Source organism: Vulpes lagopus, chromosome 19, assembly GCF_018345385.1.
Source record: "Vulpes lagopus strain Blue_001 chromosome 19, ASM1834538v1, whole genome shotgun sequence".
Classification (NCBI taxonomy): Eukaryota; Metazoa; Chordata; class Mammalia; order Carnivora; family Canidae; genus Vulpes; species Vulpes lagopus.
In genome coordinates this window covers 18,317,592-18,328,828 of record NC_054842.1, presented here as the reverse complement: position 1 = coordinate 18,328,828, position 11,237 = coordinate 18,317,592, and the positions used below count along the sequence as shown (strand labels likewise).

General features: G+C 40.1%; 1 protein-coding gene across 1 annotated transcript; it reads right to left on the bottom strand.

Moving 5' to 3' along the window:
- Positions 1-2,287: 2,287 nt before the first annotated feature.
- LOC121479074 (histone deacetylase complex subunit SAP18-like) lies at positions 2,288-2,828 on the bottom strand (the record flags this gene model as incomplete). Its single annotated transcript, XM_041734576.1, has 1 exon — positions 2,288-2,828. A coding segment is annotated over one exon (462 nt), but the record flags the coding sequence as incomplete, so codon positions are not given.
- Between the last annotated feature and the right edge of the window lie 8,409 nt (positions 2,829-11,237).

The window sequence follows — 11,237 nt, the reverse complement described above, 5'->3', positions numbered from 1 at the left end:
AGGACCCTGCCAGGGTGACTGCAGTCCAGATATTCCGGATAAATGAACCTTTTGCTGGCAGCCACTGCCTCATTCCTGTCCCTAAAGTTAGCAAAGATTCTCCACTAGGGAGTGGAGTCTGGCCTGTGTCCATGACTATGAATCTCCTTCTTGGCCGCCTCTTACCTTCATCCTATCTCTTGACAATTTCTGAGAGGCAAGTTAACAAGGACAGGACCTAGAATTAGGTGAAGAGGTTTCTCTTCCAAACAGGAAGCATGTTATCACTGGAAGACTTTTCCAGCCAATAGGGAAATGTGTTTATAGAAGGGGCAAACAGATGCACGCATGAGGGCAAAGACTGGGACCACTGCATCCCTTATGCTCACACTAGGGACTGATATGTCTGGAGGTGAGAACTTTGACCTTTCTCTGTAAGGCCTTAAAGCTACAGTGAAAAAAGACCCCAAGAACAAGCTCTGCCAGATGGGTATAAGCTTCAAAAAGGCTAAACCAATTTGTACCCCATAGCACCTAGTGTTTGTGGAATGGCAACAGTTCCTCTTTGGTGGTGGCAGGGTTTCTATGTGAGCTGTGCTTTAGACTAGTGACTCTCAAGTTTTAACATCATCAGAGTCACCAGAGGACTTGTAAAGCACAGACTGCTGGGCCCATATTAAGAGGTACCTGGGTATTTGTATTTCTAATAAGCTCACAGGGGTTGCTGATGCTGGTGGACTGGAAACCACACCTGAAGAACCATTGCTGTAGGAGAAACAGGCCCATGTTTCCTGAACTTTCAGCCTTATTTGCTGCCTCAGCCACACCTTTCTTTTATCTTCAGCTGCTCAGACCTTTTTTTCCAGTGCATAGGAGCTTGCAGATTCTCTTTGCATGCTCAGACACAAATATTCAAAATTTTACCCCTCTCCAAACACTTATTCTACAATGGGGCATTTCCGACTAGCCAGTCTGCACCTTAGAATTGCAGGTACACACTGGATGTCCAGAACTCTCCCCAGTAATTCTGTGCATACATTACTGTGCCCCATGCACACTAGAATTTTGTTTTATGTAACTGAAGAAGACAGACATTTATTGCAGGTTGGCTTCTCAAGGGAAAAAGGGTATGTTAAGAGGAGTGGCCTTTTCTCTCTTCTCCAGCTGGCTCCTGAGCCTAGGTTTTAAGAAGGCTAATTATTCAGGGCCTTTTCTGGCCAAAGCAACCTTGATAAAGAAAAGAAAAGATGGAGGCATCACAATTCTGGACTTCAAGTTACATTGCAAAGCTGTAGTGATCAGAACAGTAAGGTACTGGCACAAAAACAGACACATAGATCAAAAGGACAGATAGAAAACCCAGAAACAGACTCACAACTATATGGTCAATTAATCTTCAACAAAGCAGGAAAAAATATCTGATGGCAAAAAGAGAGTCTCTTCAACAAATGGTGTTGGGAAAACTGGATAGTCACATACAGAAGAATGAAACTAGACCACTTTCTTATACCAAACACAAAAATAAATTCTAAATGTGAAACATGAAACCATAAAAATGGTTTACACAGGCACTAACCTCTTTGACATTGGCCATAGCAACTTCTTTCTAGATATGATTCCTGAGACAAGGGAAACAAAAATAAATTATTAGGACTTCATCAAAATAAAAGGCTTTTGCACAGTAAAGGAAACAATGAAATTGAAAGGCAACCTACAGAATGGGAGAAGATATTTGCAAATGACCTATCTGATAAAGGATTAGTATCCAAAATATATAAAGAGCTTATAAAACTCAACACCCCCAAAATCAATAATCCAATTAAAAAATGGGGAGAAGATGTGAATAGACATTTTCCATAGAAGACATCCAGATGGCCAACAGACACATGAAAAGATGCTCAATATCATCGATCATTAGGGAAATACAAATCAAAACTATGATGAGATACCACCTCACACTTGTCAGAATGGCTAAAATCAACAACACAAGAAACAAGTATTAGAGAAGATGTGGAGAAAGGGGAAGGCTCTTACACTGTTGGTGGGAATGCAAGCTGGTGCAGCCACTCAAGAACAGTATGAAACTTCCTCAAAACGTTAAAAATAGAACGACCTTCCCATCAAGCATTGCACTACTAGATATTTACCCAGAGGATACGAAATACTGATTCAAAGGGACATATGCACTCTGATATTTATAACAATGAATACAATAACCAAATTATGGAAACAGCTCAAGTGTCCATCGACTGATGAAGGAATAAAGCAGATGTGATACACATACATGCACAAAAATGATTTTTTTTTATTTTTTTTTTTGAGGGAAGGAAAAAGAATTTATTTTACATAACTGATTGAAAAATAATTCAAGAAATAGTAAATAAAACTTAATATGGTCTCATGCGCCCTGAAGGAGGTGGTGCCCGATTTGGAGGTGTGATTGCTATGTCCAGATAGTCTCCTATTTGGAACTTCTGTGACTGCAGGGTCATGGAGTCATCAGTCCCCTTCCTCCCAGACATGGTGCTGCCAATCTCCTTTACTCGATAGCCAGGCCTTTTAGGATCTGTAAAAACAATTGCAAAATTGAAGTGTGTGCCCTTCTTTCTAGCTTCTAGGTAGACTTCTTTTACTAAACTAGTCAGTTCTTTCAATGTTGCATCCATCCAAGTGTAGATCTGAAGCTCGCTGGACGGCACGTTTCCGCGGGAAAACTCGTCCATTCGGTGGTGGCGGCCGTTATTGGTGGTGAAAACACGCAGCAGCAGCGGGCACGTTTTCTCCCGATCGATCGGTTTCTCCGGCTCCTTCTTAATTTCCTCCTGGGTAACGCTCGACTCCACCGCCACACACACAGGAATTTACTCAGCCATAAAAAAGAATGAAAAAAGAATGAAATCTTGCCATCTGCAAGGATGTGGATGGAGCTAGAGTATTATGTTATGTCAAGTCAGTCAGAGACAAATACCATTTGATTTCACTCGTATGTGGAATTTAAGAAACAAAACAAATGAGCAAAGAGGGGAAAAAAGAGAGAGAAGCAAGCCAGGAAATGGACTATTAACTATAGAGAACAAACCAGAGGGGAGGAGGATGGGGGAAATAGGTGAGGGGGATTCAAGAGTGCACTTGTTGTGATGAGCACCAGGTATTGTATGGAAGTGTTGAATCACTATATAGTACACCTGAAACTAATATAGCAGTGTATGTCAACTAAATGGAATTTACATACAAACTTAAGGCAAAAGAACTGTTCAATAGAAATTTTTGTGGCATCCTAGCACAAACAGACTTGTTCTGAGGCTGGGGCAAATGGGGTGGGTCTTTCATACACTGATACATGTTAGGCATTGATTAAGTGCTCTTCAAGGGGGCAAATGAATTTCGAGGTGCTTCAGGCTCTCCCTTCCAGTAGCCTGAGAGTAGTCCTAAAGACACCTGCTGGCCCTTGGTATGTAAAACACACCAAAGGGAGGAGGTACATGCACAGACAAAGTCAAAAGCCATCCTGGGAATCTAGGGAGACCTTTAGCAGCAAGTAGAGAAAGCCTGTTGGTGGGGGGTGGGGGGAGGAACTGAGAATCCTCAAGGACGTATGTTTATTTGACTTTGATGACAACTCATCTCACTTGCGGGGGAAACTGTTTTCATGTGTGTCTCTGAGGTGGAGGGGCTTGTCTGGCCTAGAGTATCCTGAGAAGCTCTTTTCCTGTGACTCTTAGTGGTATGGGATGCCTGGGCTCATTTGCTAAGCCTGAGATTCTTAGTGAAGGCTGCCAACACAAAGCTCCTTCAGGCTGAGGTTAGCAGCTAAGCATTTAAATCATCTGGCTGTGTTGCCGGATTCCTTCTCAGGCAGGGTGCCCAAGGGTGGCATATTTTCTGGGACAGCCTGCCAGCTTCTTCTCATGCTTACTTTCCATTATCCAGGGTGGCCAGGTGCCCCCCTAGAGCTGAGGGCTGGGAATCAGATGCAACCACAGTCATGAATTTTGTAGCATCATTTGCATGTTTAACCTTCCTCTGCTTCTCTTATTCTCAGACAGATGCAGGCAAAGCCATTTCTGTAGAAGTTTCTATGCTGCTGAACAAGGCTGGGATGGTGATGAAATAAATAATCATCAGGACTGTTTGAGTCTTATCCCCTCTCCAGGTCTCTTTTAAGAAGGGCATTCTGAGCTATAGTGTTACAAAGATACTTTATCAGTAAATATATCATGGATTTTTATTTCACCCCTGGCCTCAAGACCATACTGTGGCTTATCTTCCGCATCCATACAGAAGTACTAACGTTGCACATTTCTCTTCTGTGGAAACAATACTGATAATGGAATCAGGAGATTTGGCCTTCAGTTGTGGCCTCCCACTTACAATCTAGCTGAGCTCCCCTGTGACATAGGCTAAGATTGGTTTTGCTTACTCAGTATGGTCATTGTGAGGGTCAGATGCAGACAAATCTACTTGTGAGACTATTGAGAACAATCCAAACAAAGAATTTATAGGATAGAAAATACCACATACTCATCGATTATATTGGGCCATTGTGATCAATAGCAGCACTCCAACTAAAAGGGATTACTCTCTGCTCTAGGTTATTTCTGTATCTAGATAGACCTGGGATCAAATCCAGGCGATTCCCCTTACAAAGCTACTCAATTCTATGAAATGAGTTGGAGCCCTCTGAATCTTTGTTTTGATAAATTTGCCTTTTAGGATGTGGTGAAGATTATAGCTAACATATATACAGGAGGCTTCCTGCCACCCAATCAATGATAGTTTATTTTATTTTATTTTTTTAAATTTTTTTTGCCTATTGCCAACTCCGAAGGAAATCTTTGGTACTATATAGGGCAAATTCTTATCTGGCAGCGAGTACTATTGCTAAGACATGAAATTCAATTATGGAATCTCTATCCTTGGCTCAAGTAACGGTGATTCCATAAAAAGGTGCTGAGTTTCCCTGAAGAGGGAAAAGTGCTTCAGAGGCAAACCATCACTGATTCTTAAACACTGATGTCTCTGTTTTTTGATGAATAGGGTCCTATTTCCAGGTTACCTGTTTTTTTATTTTTTCCCCCACCTTGGCTTAGTCCTTATCTCCCTCTAGAGCTGCCTGCTCCTACCCTAGTGACATTAATAACACAAATTTTGTAGCCATATCTGCAATAAAAAGGACACAATGTCATCTCTCCTGTGAGCCCTTCCCTTAGTGACAACCATGCATGGGGCTCCTTCTTCCATAACTCACTCTGCAGTTACTGCCTGTCACTCAAGACATTAGTATCTGTAACTCAGGTAGCACCTAATCATTATTCTCTCTAATTGTCTAAAACACACAGCACAGTGCTGTAAATATATGCACACATCTTGAGTTTTCTTTCTTTCTTTTGTGTCTTAACCTCTCCAGGTACATTCTGAGTGCTTTCTGGATGGGCCATGACTTCCTGCCTCACAGAGTTAAAGTGGAGCTGGCAACCCAGTGGGGGGGGCACACAGTAGGCATTTTGTATGAATTTTTTGTCTGATGGGAAGAGAGCAATGATTTCTATGGTGAATATCTGCTCATTTCATGCTATGGGCCGCTGCTTGATTTGAGTTTTCTCAGGAGGTCAATTACTTTGCTCCATTGAATACTTTTTAGGGATTCTTACAGATGTTTGATAAATGCCCGTATCTCAGGAGAACAGGGGGCATTCATAAATTAAAATACTTGTTTTGAGAGATACCGGACACAAAAGAGCACATACAATATTACTTCACTTAAGGGTGCCTCGGTGACTCAGTCAGTTAAGAGTCTACCTTCAGCTCACTCAGGTCATCCCGGAGTCCTGGGGTCGAGCCCAGGACTCCTGCGTAGCAGGGAATCTGCTTCTCCCTCTGCCTTTGCCCCTCCTCCCCAATCATGCTCTTTCTCACTCTCTCTCTCAAATAAATAAATAAAATCTGTAAAAAAAACATTACTACATTTAATAAGGGCCTCAAATAAGGAAAAATCACACCTTTGCCCCTATCCTGGAAGATGAATTGACTGACAAAATATGGGAGGAGATTTGTGGGATTCTGTGATAATTTTGTATCTAGGTCTGGAGGATGGTTAGAGAAGTGTGTTCAACTTTGTGAAAATTCATGCATCTGAGTACTTACAAGCTGTGTGCTTTTGTTCCTGTATATTATTAATTAATAAAAGAAAAAATCTCATTTGTGTTCTCTTGTTTATTTTGGTAGAACAAGAGTAAAAGCAATGTCAGTTTGGGTTCAAATAGTGATGATGTTATTATGACCTCCACTAAATGCCATCTGCTCCACATACCTTGGAAAAGAGAACTTTTGCTTGTGTAGGATGTCTCTCAGACTTAAATATAAGGTTTATAGAGAAATGAAAGTCAGCTGGTGGACAACCTGCAGTTTGTCTTGCCTAGACACAGAAGCAGAAGTGTCAGGGGATTGTTCTCGAACATCGATTAGGAGCACAGCCATCCTTGGGTCAGACAGCTAGGTCCCAGCTTAGGTCTGCAAGGGCTTGGCTGTCTCACTGGGCTCACAGATGAACAGCTTTTATGGAGAATATTGGTGAGGCATTTGCACATTCACCCACATATGCAAACTTCATGGTTTATTAAGGGAGACGAAATATGTACTTGTGGCCTAATTTTTCTTAGAGGAAAGAAATCTTAATTTATACGGAAAATTAAGCTTAACGGTCTAACAGCATATTTTTTCTAGACACATTTTTTTTGGTGAATAACAAGTCATTTATAATGTTTCTTCTCTTTTTGGAACAGTTTGCATACAAGCTCTTGTAACACTATTTTCTATTGCTGATCTGCCAATTCTTTCCTGGAGGAGAGAAGTATTGAATGCCATGATAAAACACATTTTGCACCCACATGACCAGGCTCCAGTATCAAGGTTTTTCCAATTTCACTCTGGCCCACCTGGGATGGTGTTTTTCAGCTATGCATCAGAACCACCTGTGTTACTTATTAAAGAAGTTTGAATTTCTGGGCCCCAGCCCACATGATGAATCTCTAGTGGGCAGGTGCCAAGATGCTACATTTTGAAATAAGCTCTCCTATTGATTCTTTTTTTTTTTTTTAAGATTTCATTTATTTATTTGAGAGAGGGAGAGATAGAGCAAGTGAGAGAGAGAACACACACACATGCACAACATGCACAAATAGGGGAGGGGCAGAGGAGAGAACACACGCACACCTGACTTGATCCTAGGATCCTGAGATCATGACCTGAGCCAAAGGTAGATACTTAACTGATTGGGCCACCAGCACCCCTCTCCTGTTGATCCTTAAGCACACTGAAATCTGAAAACCTTTGGTTCACTAACTACTGGCAGATGTCGAACATACTCTAGGGAGTGAGGGGATGTTGTCCCAGGAAGCTTCCCAAGAATCTCTTGGAAAGAACTTGTGTTGGGAACATAAATTCAAATTAATATTAGAGAGCCATTAACCTTAGGTGGGAAATATGTGCAAAATATCCATTAGCTTGTGTTTCTGAGCAGAGTGAGACAAGAAATTCTTTGTGCATAGACAGAGACTTTGCCTATTCAGTGTTTGCACTTCTGTCCTTCTATATTGGCAGGAATTCTGACTTTTACATTCCCTTTGAATCAGACAGTTGTCCTTTTCTGTGCATTTCTTTTTACCACAGCAGGCTATTTCTAAAAGAACAGTGTTGCCTTTCTTCTTGTGGATTGTTTTCTTTTTCCTCAAAAGATTTGAAAGTTTTCTCCCCTCTGAATTTTGCTCAGATGACTTTATTACAAGGACACATCACTAAAAGTACATCTAGTGTACACTAGTTAAGGGGGGGGGGGACTTTGTTGGAAAGTAGCTAGAAATAAACAAGGGAAAAAGATTATCTCTGGTATAAATAAGTATTTCTTGGAAAGGGCTGCAAAGAATAGCCCAAAGCAAACTGGTTGGTTTCTTTCATTCCCAGAATAAGCATAGGTATTGGAATTAGAAGCAGCAAGAACATCAGAATATTATCTCATGATTTCACTATTTTAAGTCTGAATCTTGTAATCTGAGAAGCCCTGAGGGAAGAAAGGTGTTCACCTTTTCTTTGATGGATTAAAAAATGGCAGATTTGCAAATGAAATAAGGGAGATGTCAGATGTGAAAAAGAATTTCTAAGAACTATAAACGTTGGAGTTTGGGTCCTCCATGGAAGTTTCCTGGTATGGCCACCTGCAATCCAACTGCGTGGAAGTATTAAAAGCAAATATAAGTATGAACTAGCCTAGAGATGCCAACAGGCATCAGGGAAGGTTAAGTATAATCTAACAGTGTTGATATATGATTTTGAAAATTTCCAAAAACTAGAATGTCAACTAGGGGCAATATCTGAAGATACTTTCAAATTATGGTAACTGAGGGGTAGGAGGTGCATGCTACTGGCATCTAGTGGACAGAGGCCAGGGATGCTGCTGAACATCCTATGTATAGGACATTCCCTCTACCCTCTAACAAAGAATTATCTGTCCTCAAATGTCAAATGGTCAAGGCTGCCTGTGAAAGGGCACAGTTCAGTGAAGATTATGTGTGGAGGAACATTCTCTGAAGTACAGTGGCTCAGAAAGCTGTTTCATTGATCTTTATAAGTCCCTACATCGGGGGAAGTATCAAGCCTGCAACCTGAATGAAAGATTTGTGTTAACATGATAAAAAGAAGAGAGAATCCACAATTTATATTTTTGTTTCCATTGTCTTGAAATGGAAAGCATTCTCTGACTGAACAGAGGAAAACTAAAATCAAAATAAAGCATAGTGTGGCTGAAGAAATATGACAAGTGAGTAAAAGAAGATTCAGTAAATTTAAAAGAATTCAAGCATCTGAGGAAAGAACCATGCCTCTACAATGCTAACAAAACTTAGAAATGTGATTTCTGAGTCTCAGCATCATTGTCAATAACCTCTGAGGGCTCATAAATAAGCTCCAAAAAACGGAGACAGTCAAATAATTCCATTATTCTCACAAAGGCTAGCTTCTGGTTGATATAAACTGGCAATCTTGACATTTACAACCATGCAACATTCTGAAATGGATCATTAAATTGTTTATGTATGTTTAGAAAAGGCAAGGATCCATAGCCACCTGTGTATTTCATTAAAAGGAAGATAGCTCAAGCTATCTTTAGTTCCTTTATAGATACCTTTATGAGGATGGTAGATCCAAGGAGCTCTCCAACTACAATTTTTCTTGAGGCCCGGAAAGCATTCAGTGGCATCACTTGTAGCTGGTTTTGTGGACTTATGTTCACCCATCTGGAGATCTCTAGTGGACTTCCACAGGATTCAACCCTTGGTACTAGTTGTTGTTGTTTTTTTTTTTTTTCCCCAAAGGCTAAATGAGATGATGCAAAGCAAGGAAGAATGACACATATATTGATTCTAATAAAAATTCTACTTTTGCCCCAACAAATTGGAATGATGATTCCAAAATCTCCAAAAAGAATTTTAGGAGTGATGAATACACGGTCTTTAATTTTTCTAAGAAAGTTAAACATGGATGTAAAAATAAGGAAGATTTGGTTTACTAGCAGTTTCTTTTTTTTTTTTTAATTCAGTAGTCATTTATTGCTGGGCAGAACTGAAATTACATAGCATCTTTGTTGAATACACATTTTATGGAAATATATTCAATCCTGAAGAACTCACTCCTAAAAATAGCAAACAAAATAGCTAACTTGGAAAACAAACAGAGAAACTTTGGTTCAAATAACTTTCATAGAACGAATTTGGAAGTACTCCATCTCTTTCTATCTTTCCAAACAGCTTTAGTAGAATAGGTATGGTTTCTTCTTTAAACGTTTGATAGAATTCCCCTGGGAAGCCATCTGGCCCTGGACTCTTGTGTCTTGGGAGGTTTTTGATGACTGCTTCAATTTCCTCCCTGGTTATTGGCCTGTTCAGGTTTTCTATTTCTTCCTGCTTCAGTTTTGGTAGTTTGTGGCTTTCCAGGAATGCGTCCATTTCTTCTAGATTGCCTAATTTATTGGCGTAGAGCTGTTCATAATATGTTTTTAAAATCGTTTGTATTTCCTTGGTGTTGGTAGTGATCTCTCCTTTCTCATTCATGATTTTATTAATTTGAGTCTTCTCTCTCTTCTTTTTAATAAGGTTGGCTAATGGTTTATCTATCTTATTAATTCTTTCAAAGAACCAACTCCTGGTTCTGTTGATCTGTTCCACAGTTCTTTTGGTCTCGATATCATTGAGTTCTGCTCGAATTTTAATTAACTGTCTTCTTCTGCTGGGGGTGGGGTCTATTTGTTGCTTTTTCTCTAGTTCCTTTATGTGTAAGGTGAGCTTTTGAATTTGAGTTCTTTCCAGTTTTTGAATGGATGCTTGTATTGCGATGTATTTCCCCCTCAGGACTGCTTTTGCTGCATCCCAAAGATTTTGAACGGTTGTATCTTCATTCTCATTAGTTTCCATGAATCTTTTTAATTCTTCCTTAATTTCCTGGTTGACCTTTTCATCTTTTAGCAGGATGGTCCTTAACCTCCACGTGTTTGTGGTCCTTCCAAACTTCTTGTTGTGATTGAGTTCTAATTTCAAGGCATTATGGTCTGAGAATATACAGGGGACTATCCCGATCTTTTGGTATCAGTTCAGACCCGATTTGTGACCCAGTATGTGGTCTATTCTGGAGAAAGTTCCATGTGCACTTGAGAAGAATGTGTATTCAGTTGAGTTTGGATGTAAAGTTCTGTAGATATCTGTGAAATCCATCTGGTCCAGTGTATCATTTAAAGCTCTCGTTTCTTTGGATATGTTGTGCTTGGAAGACCTATCTAGTATAGAGAGAGCTAGATTGAAGTCACCAAGTATAAGTGTATTATTATCAAAGTATTTCTTCAGTTTGGTTATTAATTGGTTTAAATATTTGGCAGCTCCCACATTTGGGGCATATATATTGAGGATTGTTAAGTCCTCTTGTTGGATAGATCCTTTGAGTATGAGATAGTGTCCCTCTTCATCTCTCACTATAGTCTTCGGGGTGAATTTTAATTTATCTGATATAAGGATGGCAACCCCTGCTTTCTTTTGAGGACCATTTGAATGGTAAATGGTTCTCCAACCTTTTATTTTCAGGTTGTAGGTGTCCTTCTGTCTAAAATGAGTCTCTTGTAGACCGCAAATAGATGGGTCCTGCTTTTTTATCCAGTCTGAAACCCTGCGCCTTTTGATGGGGTCATTAAGCCCGTTCACGTTCAGAGTTACTATTGATAG